At 60.8% G+C, this 13,801-nt stretch overlaps 2 protein-coding genes across 5 annotated transcripts in view; one reads left to right on the top strand and one right to left on the bottom strand.

Annotated features, from left to right (window-relative positions):
* Positions 1-3,504: 3,504 nt before the first annotated feature.
* Positions 3,505-12,203, top strand: ZFYVE21 (zinc finger FYVE-type containing 21). 2 transcript variants are annotated; one of them, XM_004698819.2, is made up of 8 exons: positions 3,505-3,660; positions 8,394-8,444; positions 8,853-9,021; positions 9,386-9,461; positions 9,534-9,625; positions 10,000-10,047; positions 11,421-11,563; positions 11,647-12,203. In XM_004698819.2, the coding sequence occupies exons 1-8, from the start codon at positions 3,523-3,525 to the stop codon at positions 11,680-11,682; spliced, it is 753 nt and encodes a 250-aa protein (XP_004698876.1). In that variant the 5' UTR covers positions 3,505-3,522; the 3' UTR covers positions 11,683-12,203. The 2 variants fall into 2 exon arrangements, with proteins under 2 accessions (XP_004698876.1, XP_004698877.1); XM_004698820.2 differs by lacking the exon at positions 10,000-10,047.
* Positions 10,626-13,801, bottom strand: part of PPP1R13B (protein phosphatase 1 regulatory subunit 13B) — a 62,607-nt gene continuing 59,431 nt past the window's right edge. For 2 of the 3 annotated variants that reach the window (XM_045287673.1, XM_045287674.1), the window contains exon 15: positions 10,626-13,582. In XM_045287673.1, the coding sequence (XP_045143608.1) occupies positions 13,314-13,582 (269 nt within the window). In that variant the 3' untranslated portion in view covers positions 10,626-13,313. The remainder of the gene's footprint in view (positions 13,583-13,801) is intronic. The other variant, XM_004698821.2, reaches the window with a different exon arrangement.

Here is a 13,801-nt window from a genome sequence, read left to right as displayed (position 1 = left end):
GTTTCTGAAATGTGAACGTGGCCACTCTGTGTGAGCCGCCCACAGTGTCTCAACTACAGGTTGTGGCCCACAGCAGGCCTGGCAGCCTCTCTCCAGCTGACTGCCCATGTGGGGCTGGGGAGGTGTCCCTGACAGGCCAAGTGCTGCCTCCAGAAACAACCACTTGTCTGAGAGGCCATGTGGCTCGCTGGCTCTAGGCAGTCGGAGCATCTAGCACAGTGGTTCTCAACCTGTGGGTCTCGACCCCTTTGGAGTAAGACCATTGGAAAACATATTTGCGATGGTCTTAGGAACCGAGACACTACTCCTCTATCCGTCTCCAGGTGGGTCCACCCACATGCAGATACACCCACATACGAGTACACAGCACGAAGACTGTTACCCATGCTACACCATGCTTCAAGACAAAATTTCATTTATTTGTTATTAGAAGTAAATATTTCACAATTACATATTGTTTTTATGATTGGTCACTATGCTTTATGTTCAACTTGTAACAATGAAAATACATCCTACATATCAGATATTTACATTACAATTCATAACAGTAGCAAAATGACAGTGATGAAGTAGCAACGAAAATAATTTTTTGGTTGGGGGTCCCCACCACACTAGGAACTGTATGGCAGGGTCGCAGCATGAGGAAGGTGGACAGCCACGGCTCAGAAGTTGGGCTCATGGAGGGACCAATGAGGGGAGAGAGCCGGCGATGGACTTGGGCACAGAGGACCACCGGTGCCTAATATGCCAGGGTCTGGGGGAGAAGACAGCAGGGTGCTCACTGCACAGGCTGTGCTGGGCGCTCAGGGAGCACCTTCTGGGGGTCCTAATCCTACGGGCTGTATGTGGCGGCTCCAGCTGGGACCCCGGGCTGTGTGGTTGGGAGCAGGTGCTAGCAGAGGGGGCTGCGACACAGCTGGGAGCAAGCTGCACCTGAAGCCCAAGAGCAGGGGTGCTTGCAGTCATGCTGTGTGAGGGGGTGCCGGGGCCCCTGGGCCTTGGTCTCCCCATGTTCTGGTCCCACAAGGAGCAGGGGTGTGAATGGCTTGTGCTTTCTAATCAGGGGGATGGACAGCAGTGGGGTGGGTGGGCTAGAGCACCTTCTGGGAGCTTCCAGGCTCCAGAACCATCTAGGGGACATTAGCATGACAGGCAGCTGATCTTAGCTGATCTGACAAATTACCAAAGAAGGAAACGTTGGCCCGAGCAGCCCATCAAATGTGAGTTTCCGGAACCCCCAGTCACTGCTCGGCCTAGGCACGCTCCCTGGGAGGAGAGGTCAGGGTGCGGGAAGTGCTGAGGCTACACTGGGTGCTAAATCCATCCCAGCACCCCCCCACACCCCCAGTTCCAGCACCTTCCGAAGTTAAGCGTGGCTCCATCTGCTCGTTACATGGAGCGCAGACCTCTGAGGGCTACGACAGAGGTTGGGTGTCCAGAGTGTCCCCCACCTCAATCCCATCCCAGGTCTTCAGACACGGTTACCCAACCAGACCAGGGCTGGGTGGGCCCAGGAGCTCATGTACCACCCCTTTTGAAGTGGCTGTAATAGCTCTTCCTGTGCCAAGTTCACTATGGACGGGGAGGGAGGCTCGGTGGTGAGCCAGTCTCTGTGTGGGCCATCTGCCTCTGCTCTCTGGAACAGCAGCTTGAGGAAATGCCCCATGATGCTCCAGAGTTCCTGTTGCCCTAGTTTCCGATGCCAGGAGGGTTGCAACTTTTCCCAGGCTGGTGGACATTCCTGGGTGGCTATAAACCATCTGTGGCCTGATTCTTCTGGCTGGCCCTGGGCTGTAGCCTGCCTGTGACTGGTACGGCCTCGAAAGGGTTACTCAACAGACCAGTCAGTGAGGTGACTACAGCCGACCAGAGGTCACTGGTCACTTCTGGAAGCCAGGCCCTGAAATGGACAAGGAGTTGTGTAGATGAACAGCCAACCCTCAGTTTGGAGGCACAGAAAGAGAGGCAGTGGGGAGAGGCAGGGGGAGTGAGCGGTAAGCCTGAGAAGAGTCCCCAGGGGCCAGCCAGGGATGACAGGAGGCGGGGCTGAGGGGCTGAGGAGCGGAGAGCCAGGCTGCACTGTATGCCTCCTGGCCTGGAGCCGGAGCTCCTGGGTCCCGATCCTGAGCTGCCGCTGGTTATTTCCTTGATAACCCACCTAACTGTCAGTGCCGTCTGTGAGGGCCGCTGTGGAGAAGCCGCTGGTGTCAGGATGGGTGAGAAGGTTGGGGAGAGGAGGTATGCATGTCTGACTGTCACCCAAAGATTCAGGTACTGAAGCTGCCATTACTGCCACCATCACTACGTCCTAGATTTCATAGCAGATATCATGCAGGGTCACATGCTGGGCTGCTAACTATCGCCAAGGTCAGTGGTTTGAATCCACCGGCTGCCCTGTGGGAGAAACAAGGCAGTCTGCTTCTATAAAGATGATAGCTTTGGAAACCCTGTGGGGCAGCACTGCTGTCCTATAGGGTCCCTAGAAGTCTGACTGAATCAACTCCGGGTCAGTAGGTTTGGTGGCATCGGGTCTGGTCAAGCAGCTCCACTGGCCTCTCCTGAAAACCACCAAAGACCATGTATGCTAAATGTTCAAGTGTCCCCTCTCGGTCACCGATGTCCACTCAGATCATACAGTCCTCCTGTGCATTTGACAACCTATGGCCCTTCCAAAGTGACCCTCACCTCCGATCCAATGTCTATTGGGTTGCGGTGGGCGGGTGCCCTCTCACCTGACCACTACCGCTCCTCCAACACACACCTGCTCTCCCTGTGTCTCCGCGGGCGAGTCCCGAGTGTCCCTGCCCACCGGCCACCGCGCGGAGCACGGAGCACTGTTCCCGCGCCCCGGCGGCCCGCTCCCACACCTCAGCGCCGCCCCCACCATCCATTCTGGCCCCGCCCCCAAGGGCACCGCCCTTCAACACCTCAGCCCCACGCCGCAGCTCCGCCCCGGGCCGCAAATCTACCACCGCGCCGTCTGCGCCCCCTTCCCCCTCCAGACACGCTGACCCCGCCCCGGCCTCTATCCGCCCAGCCTCCGGGCCAGAACCCCGCGCCCTGAGTCCCGCCACCCGCACACCAACCCGGTCTCCAACTCCAGACCCCTCAGCGTCCTCACCCGCGCTCACTCCACCGCGCTTCGCGCTCCTTTCGCAGCGCCCCGCCCCCCGCCGCCTCCTCTCCCAATGAGCGCCGGGCGCCCGCGCAGCCTGCACCAGTAAGAGACGAGGTTTACTAACGTCACTGGTAGATTAACCAATCCAAAGTCTCAGCCTCCCCAAGAGAGGCGGAGCTTGTCTGGGTCCGGCCTCACCGCCGATTGGTGACTGTCCGCAGAGGTGGCCTCGTGTGGATTGGCTCAGGAGACAATGGGCGGGTCCCAAGCTCCGATTGGTGAGCGCTCAGGGCTGTGCTCGGCGATTGGGCGCCGGCGCAGTCAGCGGGTCGAGAGGGGGGCGGGCGGGGCGTGGGCGTCGCTGGCCGGCCAGCGGCGGCGTTAGTGTCGCGGGTTGCGGCGTCATGTCCTCGGAGGTGGCCGCGCGCCGGGACGCCAAGAAATTGGTGCGGTCGCCGAGCGGCCTGCGCATGGTGCCTGAGCACCGCGCCTTCGGCAGCCCCTTCGGCCTGGAGGAGCCGCAGTGGGTCCCGGACAAGGAGGTACAGCGCCGCGCCCCCACCCTGCTCCCCCAGGCCCGGTGCGCCCCCGGTCCCGTGCCTCCCGTGGGGTCCTCCGGAAGTCCCCTAGCCCCGTGCCTTCCCAGAACTGCGCGCTTCTCTTGGGGCCCCCTGGGCGGGACCCTGCCCTTTATTGGGGTACCTGTACACCCTGTGGGACCGTCACGACCCCACCCATACACATGAGGTATCTCCCCCACTGCATGACGATCTTGTCCCATCCTGGTCCCAGGCCCTTGAGCCCCCCCCGCTATTCTCCTCCACCCCGTCCCACTCGGTGACCCCTCCCCCACTGACCTCGCCCTTTGCTGCCCCGGCACCCTCACCACCAGGGCCGCTAGTCTGGTTGGTCCCTGGAAGTGACCGCCCCACCCCCGCCCCTCCAGCACCTCCTACTTTCTCTTCTCCCCCTGGCCCCTCGGTTCTGTTTATGACGACTGACAGCAACGCCCCCCCCCCCCCCACCACCCCCCCCCCCCCCCCCCCAATGGCCCTGCCCCTGGCCACTGTGAGATCCATTAACCCCACAGCCTGGGCCGAGGTGCTGAACCCTGGCCGACTCAGGTCTGCTGGTGGGCCCCACCTGCGCTGGGAAGGGGGTGGTGTGGACAGCATAGCTGGGCCCTCCTCCGGGCAGAGTCCAGGGGTGGGGGCAGCTCAGTGCTGCCACCTACTGCTGGAGGGGTGTCCCCTCGGAGCCGTCAGCACCCTACAAACAGAGCTCTGAGGGGAGGGCCTGTTATCTTATCTCAGCTCCCCAGGACACACCACCACACAGGTTTGTTTAAAGGTGAGGCCAGGGGCAGGACCTGGATGTAGCTGAGCCCCGCTCTGGTGGCCCCACCCTCTGTTTAGAGTAGGAAGCCTCCTTTGCCTCAGGCATGCCCTGATTCAGGTGACCCTACTCGCCAGTCTGGTGGCTCTGGCCCTTGCCTGCCCCCCTGTGCACCCACAGAACGTACCTGCCCCTCACAGCACCCTGGCCAAGCTGCAGACATTCTTAAAACAGAGAACCGGGGCTTGAGCGAGCACAGGTCTCCGGCAGGACACAGCCAGGGAAGGGCCCAGGCAGCAGAGGTTGAGGAGCCAAGTTTTGCCAAGGAGCTGGGGTGGTAAAGAAGCAGCCCATGTACAGTGGGGTGGAAGGGGCCTGACCCCCTGGGACTGCCCTTCAGTTGAGGGTCTGTGTCTGGTCTAAAACCGCATGCAGAGGGATCCATAAAGATGGAGAGTCGTAGGGACCCACAGCAATTGCTCTGTCCAGGGGCTGCTGAGTTTGGGGTTGGGTCTGCCAGCATGACCCGTGGTATGACCTACACTGGAGATTGCTTACAGAGATACCGACAAGGCACAGGCCTCAGTGTGTCTCCCTGGGGGACACCATAATCCCTGCCAACCTCTATTCTGGGCTTGTGGGGTGTTCGGGAAGCTGGTGGAGTGGGATTTGTGGGAGCTGGGGATGGACAGAAAGAGCTGGGTAAAACCTGGTGGCCGACACCACCTTTAATCTCCCTCTGTGTGTCATGTGTTCACCCCCCCTCCACCCCCCACGTCTTCACTTCAGCAGAAAGAACTGGCATCCAACATGCTCCTTGTACTGGGGACCCTGAGCCAGGCTCTCAGTGCAGCCCCTGGAGATGTGCAGAGAATTGGGGGGTGGGCAGGGTGCATCTCTGCCTGGGCCTCTGCACACTCAGGTCCTCACCGGTGTGCCTCAGGACCCTGCCTCCCTTGCAGGGACCCTGCTTCTCAGTGTGAGGACAGGTGGGGGATCTCGGGTGTGGGTGGGGCACCAGTTAACTGCTGTCAGGAGGAGCCTGCAGCCAGTACCTTCAAGCCCTGGTGTTGGCCTGTCCCTTCCCCTGTGGGACCCAGGGGGACAGACCTGTACCACATGGATGCTTGGTTATACCACAGGGCCTGACAGATGATCACCCGCATTGGGTGGGGGCTTGTCAGGCATGGAGATGCTGCTCTTCCCAAGGGATACTCCTTTAGGGACACAACGGCTTCCCCTCGATTTCTCCCTCCCTTGTCCCTCCCCCGCCCGCACATGCACACCCCTCCCTGGGAAGAAGTCCCCTGTGTATCTGTTCCTACCCACTTCCCTGATTCCTCCTGGTGTGTGTGGGTGGGTGGGGGGCATGGCTGCACCCCGGGTTCTCCTTGCACTGCGTGTGACCCCTTAAGGAATGGGCTGGGCACAGGCTCATTTAGTGTTTGTGGGAGGCATGGATTTACCCTTTACAAGGAACTCTCTTTTAATAAAGGCGTGTGAATGTGTGTCAGGTTTGGACGGACTTGAGGGCTTCCTTGTGGGGGATGGCATTCCTCAGCAGGGCTCATGGGACCTCGGGCAGGTCCACCATGGCTGTGGGCACCAGGAGGGCAGCTTTTGAGAATCCGTCACAGCTCTGCTAGCTCTGTTCACAGTGTGCTGGCCCCAGGGAGCAGAAGGGAGGCGCAGGGCCGGGGTGTCTTCCATGTGCTTTTGGGGGGAGTGGGCCTCTCCAGCTGCTCACCGCCCTCAGTCCCAGAAGCTGGCTGCAGGGTACGGCCATGTCCTCTCTCTGTCTGCCTCATTACCTCAGTCTCTCATTCCATCTCTCCCTGGCCATCACTACCCAGAGCCACCTCCTGATCCCCCTCCGATGGCCCCCCAGGCGCTGTCTTGTTGGGCGACTGTGCTGCTGTTGGCAGCTGGCTCCACCCTCTCTCTCCATATGGTGCACACGTATGACTCACGCCTGGTGTTGCCGGTTCTCCTCCTAGAATAACTTCTCTTCGACCCTCCGAGAGAGCTGCCGTGGCCAGCGAGCCTGGCAGGAGGCCTGTGTGTGCCCAGCCAGCTCTCCTTGGAGCCTGGGTTAGGGCTTGGCCGGTTTCACTCCCTGTTCTGCCCGCACCGCCTCTTTCTCTCTCCTCACATCAGATGCCTGGGGAGAGAGGAGGCGGGTGCAGAGGGGCCCGAGGGCACTTTCTGTAAAGGGTTTCTGTCTTGACCGGGTGTCTGCATTTGTCAAAAAGCAATAAACTGTAAATTCTAGAAATAATGTTTTGGAGTATAACCAACCAACCAAGAGCCCTGCTGGTTGGTTATGTTGGGTGACTAACCATGAGGCAGGTGGTTCCATCCACCAGCCTCCAGACAGGCTGCCGAGGACACCTGACACAGGGTCACTCACTGAGAGTCAATCTTGACGGCAGGGGGAGATGGAACCAGCCAGAAATGACCTCGCTGAAAAGTTCTCAGGACGGCCTCCATCTTCAGAGTCATGGGCCACTTCTAGGTGACGAACACTACTAGGGTTACCAGGGGACAGATTCCAAATCCTAGGAGTGGACTTATGCTCAGAAAGTGGTCTTTCAACTTGTTTCACCCCACCCCCCAATCCCCATGGTAATCTGGAGTTCTGTCCATAGTGACGGCCCGGCAGTGCCATCCTCTGCCAGGCCCGAGTGGGAGCATCTGGTGGCGTGGCTGCCTCCCTGCTGTTGGGCCTCACTCCTGAGACGGTTCTTGGGCTTTCTGTGGCCAGACCATGTGCAGGACCGGGGCATGTCCTATGTGGAGTGCCCGGAGGCCTGGAGTTGCTAGCACACAGTGTCCCAGCATGAGGGCAGCGTGGGCTGGGAGGAGCTGGCCCTGCGTGGTGGGTGCAGACCTGCAGACGGCTCCAACTAGTGGGCGGGGCGGGGCGGGGCGGGGCGGGGGAGGGGAGGTTTCCAAGCCCAGAGCAGGTGGGAGTCAAGAGCAGCCAGGTGACCATTCACCGGACTCCGAGGCAGACTCAGGCATGCGGTGCTGGGCGGCAGCACCCTGCAGCTGGGCACGCTGAGCCATGGAGGGGCACTCAGGACCAACTGCCCATGGGCTCCCACAGCTGGAACTGTCGTGGGGCAGGAGCGAGGTCCCCCATCTTCACTGTCCCTCTGGGTCTGCCTTTGAGTGATGGGAGGGTGGTGAGGGCGGCCACATGCCCCTGCCAAGGACCCGGTCAGCCGAAAGTGGTCAGTGAGGAGGAGGAGAAGGCCCCAGACCCACGGCCCCAAGTCCAGAAGGTCCCTTACCTGGTCTTGCTAAGCATGTGATCAGGGTGGAAGAGTTCACCCTCCCTCTGGACAGCCTGACCCTGGACCCCATGGCCTGTGCTGCATCGAGCCACTGCTGCCCCTGCCCCTGAGGGCCCCAGTACACCAGGAACGGGCTTGTCTCTGGGGACCGCTGTGCCTGTACCAGCTGGTGGCAACACTAAAGGAGGACGAGGCAGACAGTCTACTCCCCCTACACCCCCCACCTCCCCCCCCCAGCAATCCATCCTTCCAGCGCCTCCTGTGCCAGCGGTGGGGCTGAGGAGGGTTGGGGGTTCCACAAGGCGGTGGGGGGGGGGCAGATTGGCCGCTTACAGACAACTTTGGGGATACTTGTCCGTCCCACCCCCATCCTTAGGAGGACCTGTGGCCCTTAACCAGCCTTCAAGTACCCCTTCTATGGGCAGAGGTTGTGAGGACGGGTGCTTGTCCCCATCTTCCCCCTCCCCTCACCGTGGGCAGGCCCAGGTGATAACTCTCCCCAATGAGCAGGGCCAGTTGACACCTTTGACCTGGATGGGACCAGGTGACTCTGTGGGCGGGGCTATGAGCCCCGTGGGGGTGGGGCCTGCCATAAGAAGCTGAGTGACAGGGTGGACATTCACACTGTCTCCTCTTTCTAGTGCCCCAGGTGCATGCAGTGTGACACCAAGTTTGACTTCATCACCAGAAAGGTGAGAGGACACAGCGTGCAGAGGTTGGGCCCAAGGTGGCAGGTCGCTATGGGGCTCGGGGTGGCATTACTGATTTTCCCATTTTAAACACACCTGCAGGCCAGGTGGGGTGTGTGTGTCTCTGCATTTGTGTGCAACTGGGCGGGCCAGCTTGGCCCGTGTGGGGTGTGTCAGTGAGTGACCAGCTAGCTGTATGTGCAGGTGTGTATCCTGTCTGATGGGCTGGGGGGGCAGGGTTGCCCATGTGTGGGGAGTGTGTCTGTGTGACCAACTAACTGGGTGGGCCAGGGAGTGGCGCCTGTGTCTGGCCTGGTGTGTGGGCCTGTGTTGTGTCTGACTGTGGCTGTGTGTGGGCACCTGTCCTGTGTGACACCTGGCCATTCCTGACCCGAGGCCTGTCCACTGCAGCACCACTGCCGCCGGTGCGGGAGGTGCTTCTGTGACCGGTGCTGTAGCCAGAAGGTGGCGCTACCGCGCATGTGCTTTGTGGACCCTGTGCGGCAGTGCGCGGAGTGTGCCCTGGTGTCGCAGCGGGAGGCCGAGTTCTATGACAAGCAGCTCAAGGTGCTCATCAGCGGTAGGTGCTGCTGCACGACGGCCCTCGGCCCCACCCCCACCCCACCCCAGTTCACCCCAGCATTGGCTGGTTCCCCCACCCCCACCAAATGGTCTAAGGGCTGCCATCCAGAATGGAGGCTCAGGAGGGCCAAGGTCTGATGACTGTGGAGGCCTAGGTGCCCCTGACGTGGGTCCCATGCCCATCCTGTTGCTGGCCTTGACTCCCCAGGCTCCAATCCCTCTAGGCGAGCTGGGCACTCTGGCCCCATGGGGTGCTGGGTGCCCTCACCCTTCATCACCCTGGCTAAGGCCCCTGGCCAGGACGTGCTGTGACCAATCTGGATGAGGCCAGGCTGGCGTGTTCATGCTGGCTTGTGTCCCAGGGGCCCCCTTCCTCGTGACCTTTGGGAAGTCGGAGACGTCGGAGGCGATGGTCTGCCGCCTTTCCAACAACCAGAGGTGAGAGCTAGCCTGCGGGCGCCTGGAACCTCGGCCCCAGGCTTCCCATCTGAACAGCAGTTTGGTTTCTAGGTTCTTGGTTCTGGACGGGGACAGCCATTATGAGATTGAAATCACACACATATCCACCATGCAGATCCTGACAGAAGGCCTTCCTCCAGGAGGTAACGCTCGTGGTCTCCTCAGGGTGGTGCGGACCGGCATGCTGGTAACCTGAGTGGGAACTGGCCTGGCAAAAACGTGCCAGCCGTGTCCGACAACCATCCCTCTGTAAACACTCTTGCCATGCCTGTGTGCTCACTGCCGGGGGGAGGGGAGGAAGCGAAGTAGAGCTCTGACTCTGCTCCCACAAAGTCGCGAGGTCTCGGATCAGGAGCCGGTGTCCGGTGTCCAACGTGTCTCCCTGCTGTGAGTGTGAGCAGCACGCCTTCCTTGCCTGCACTGGGCTGTCTCCGCCTCCCGGCCTTTCTGCTTCCTGTCCTCCGTCACCCTTGACTATTCCTTCTCTCTCTCCACTGCTCCCACCCTCTCGATGTAGAGACAGACACGTACACCAGCCTCCTGGAGAGCCTGCCCGCCTCTGAAGGTCAGCGCCCCCCTGGCTCTCCCAGCATGCTGCAGGCCCTCCCGCCCTGGTGGCGGTCCGGTCATGGTGACCAGTCATTTCAGGGTGGGTGGTGGTAGCCATTGGGATGTGGTGACCCCGTGCCTGTGGGGTCGGCTGTGGTGATGGTGGCAGGAGGGATGTCCGGTAGGAAACCGTCACCTGCTCGGGTTGAAGTGTGTACCCCTTCCTGGGCAGAGCTTAGGTGCCAGGTGGGCAAGGCCGTCGGGGGCCACAGGTAGAGAAGCCCGGCAGCAGGCAGCAGTCTTGCCCCCAGGGCGCTCTGGCACTGTCTCTGGGTGTTTTTTCTGACCAAGGCTAGTGCTTCTAGCACCTCTGTCCTTAAGGGCTCATCTGAGTGCTGGGGTGGGGAGTGAGGCCGCCTGTGTGTCCCTCGGCCTGCTGCCTCCCCTGTCCAAGTAGAAGGTTGGCCTGGGCAGTGGGGCTTCTGGTACCCAGTGTCCTGTGATGTTTCAGGGTAAGAGTGTTGGGCTTTTGGCCAGAAGGTGTTTGACAGGCACAAAAGCAGCCACGGACGGTAAGGAAACAGGAGGCAGGGCTGTTTCAGGAGAACTTTATTTACAAGCATAGATGGGCTGACGGCTCTGCTCTAGGTGCTTACTAGGGGACCCTTGCCTGGAAACCAGTGAGGACTGGCAGACCCAGGAGCCCAGAGCAGGAGCCTCCAGGGACCCCAGTCCCACGCACAGGTGGCCTATCCGACCGTGGCCTTGAGTCTGAGAGCCATGTCTGGTGTGGTTTTTGCTTGGGAAGGCCTGGCATGCCAGTGGGTTTGAAGCCCCGTAGGGAAGTGGTGGGTGTGAGCTGGCTGGCGGGCAGGCTGCTCCGAGCGGCCTCTTGCCAGGGTGGGACTGGAACAGTGCATCGCAGGGCAGAGCCTCCTCGGGGTCCAGGGTGTCCGGGCCCCACAGGGAAGTGGCTGGGTCGAGGTCTCTGGTGTCAGCCCTGGGCTGCTGGGCTGGGCTGGGCTGGGCAGGGCATTTCTCCTCGGCTCACGAGAGGCTTGACTGGCTGGGCCACACCTGGTTGAGGTGTGGCTGGCTGAGGGCAGTTGTAGCTCTGTACTGGAAGAGCCTTTGAAAGAAAGCCTCCCCCCCACCCCCCTGCCATCTACACACACACAGGCGACAACCAGCAGTGACCCGGGCCAGCCACTTGGTGCAGAGTCATGTGGTTCAGTCGGCACCAGGCACCTGGCCCATTCTCAACATCTGAACCTTTTTCTGCGTTCTGGGTGCACCAAGGTCAGGCTGCCGATGGCAAGGGCTGCCCACCTTCAGGGTGGAAGGGAAGGTGGGCCCCGGGGACCATCTTACCTTTACATCTCCTCCCAGGAGGCAGTGCGCGGGCTTCCGGCATGCTCCTGCAGTACACCATGCCCGGGGCAGAAAGCGTGACCCAGCTGAAGCTCACGGCCGGGGAGGATGCCAACGCCAGCAAGAGGCCTGCGACCACGTGGCTGGTGGCCATGCACAAGGTACTGCTGGCCCAGGGTGAGGGTCTGCCCACCACTCTCTGGTGCCCGCCTGCTGCCGAGTGCTGAGTCTGGTTGTCCTACAGGCTGCCAAGCTCCTCTATGAATCACGGGACCAGTGATGACTGACAGGACAGGCGCTGCCCCCCCAGCGCTTGGGTACATTCAAGCCCTTGGAGCCGTGTCCCTGAGCTTGTCTGTGTGACACGCCCCAGCTGTTAGTGCCCGCTCAGCGTGCTAGCCTGCCAGTACCAACGGGGGGAGGCAGCCACATTACACACTACTCCGCCTACCCCGCACTGTGCATTTTGCGGCCCAGGCTCACTAGAAGGCTCTGCCCACCAGTGCTCACTAACCAACTCTTCCACAGAATGCCTCCCCGCCCCCGCCCCCCAACCCTGGGGTGGTGGTGGTGCTCAGGTGTCCACTGGGCCTCATGTCTTTCCTGTGCCTGCACGGTCTGCCTTAGCCCGGTTTCTGGACTGTCCACCCTCTGTCACATCTCAACTGAACACACTTTTGATACAAAGGGGACGCCACCAGCTTCATTTTAGGCCCTTCTCACTCACTGCTCCACTTTCTTAAATGGCTGCAACAGCAGTTTGTACAGAAAGCTTATGATTAAACCTATTTTGAAAACACAGAGCGGCTGCCTCACTGTGTGTGTGCTCCGGTGTCTGCTAAGAAGGACGGCAGCGGCTGGCAGGTGGGAGCAGTTTATTGTGCACCAACACCGAGTCTCACACTGTGAGGTTTCTCGTCAAACGCACAGGCAGTGAGCCGTGACCAGCCAGCGTCAGGGACAGTGCACCCATGTGCACAGCTGACCCACATGGCAGGGCCTCCAGCCTGCAGCTTCAAGAGGACAACTGCAGCGTCCGAGTCTGGGGGGCAGTCCAGTGGGAGCAGAGGTCAGCAGGACCACCTTTTCAAGTCCAATCCCACTGCGTCCCCACCCACCGTGGGCCAGAGGCTCTGCGTCAGGCCAGGGGGAGGGGGCAGCGGGGAGCTCGTTGGGCTTCTGTAGAGAAGTCAGCCAAGGGCCTCCTCAGCTGGGCCTCCATAGCCCTTAGGCCCCTGCACTGAGGGCTCTTTGGGGAGGAGAGGGGAGGGAGCATGGAGTACAAAGGTGTCTTCAGGGGCCTAGCCCACCTGCCATGGGGAACAAGGGACTTCTCACTGGCAACAGGGGTGGGGTTCTGAAGCTGGGCATGTGAATGTACAGAAATTGACATGACCGTGTCTGGAGGCAGTGCCCCTCGACGGGCCGTGCCGTGCTGGGTTCCATGAGGACACGTACTTCAGGGGGCAGGGCCAGATGGCTCCTCAGGGCCCGAGTGGTCAAGCGAGTGTCCGCTGCCGAGGCTTGATCCGTGGATATAACTGGGGAAACGGAATCGTCAGTGCCAGGAGAAGGGTGCTGAGGGGCCACTAAAGGGTGCTGAGGGGCCACCAGGGCAGTTGTTCACATGCCCACCCAGGGCCCACGTGGTTTCACAGCCTCCCTGTCTCTGATGGCGCTGAACCCCAGTCTTGTCTGGGCAACCCTGCTGTGTTCTATGGGCACCTGGCCCTGGGGGAGGTCCTGCCTGTGAGGCTCTGTACCAGCTGCCAGCTCCCCTCCCTCTGTTAAAAGAGCAGAGGCTACAAACCTCCCACACAGTAGCCTCACCCTCCTCGCCTGAGAGAGGTCTGGGCACAGAGCACGTTGTCGTCTCCAGTCTCTGGCTCATGGTCATACTGGGGTCCCCCTTCAGCAACTCAGCAGGCTTGGAGGAAGAGCTGATTGCTTCCTTCCTGGCCAGGGTGTGAGACCACTTACCCCCAGCAGATTCTTGGGCACATAGCCCTCCCGGTCTCCCAGGCAAGCCCACCACCACTCAGTTTCGCTCTCATCCTTGCGTCTCAGGATGGTGATAGCGTCCCCTTCATGGAAGGAGAGCTCGTCGCTGTGCTGGGCCTCGTAGTCCCACAGCGCGTACACCACGCCTTTGTTCATCACACCCAGCTTCTCCTGGACACCTGCGGGAGAGCGGGCGTCAGGGCTGTGGGACTTGGGAGCCCGGCTGTCCTGAAGAGGCCGAGAAGCCAGGGCCCTGCAGGTGCCACGCCTCTCCAAGTTCCCAAGGGCAGACTCATCTTCTAAGGTGGCAAACTACCCACAGCAGTGATCACACATGGCACAATAGCTCCGAATGGCAAGAGCACTGTGGCTGCCTGGTGCCTCAGCTTCGTGGCGCC

The sequence above is a fragment of the Echinops telfairi genome, unplaced genomic scaffold (genome assembly GCF_000313985.2).
Source record: "Echinops telfairi isolate 266 unplaced genomic scaffold, ASM31398v2 ScPeMD7_18;HRSCAF=68, whole genome shotgun sequence".
Taxonomy (NCBI): Eukaryota; Metazoa; Chordata; class Mammalia; order Afrosoricida; family Tenrecidae; genus Echinops; species Echinops telfairi.
The sequence above is the reverse complement of the archived record's forward strand: the minus strand, read 5'-3'. Positions and strand labels throughout refer to the sequence as shown.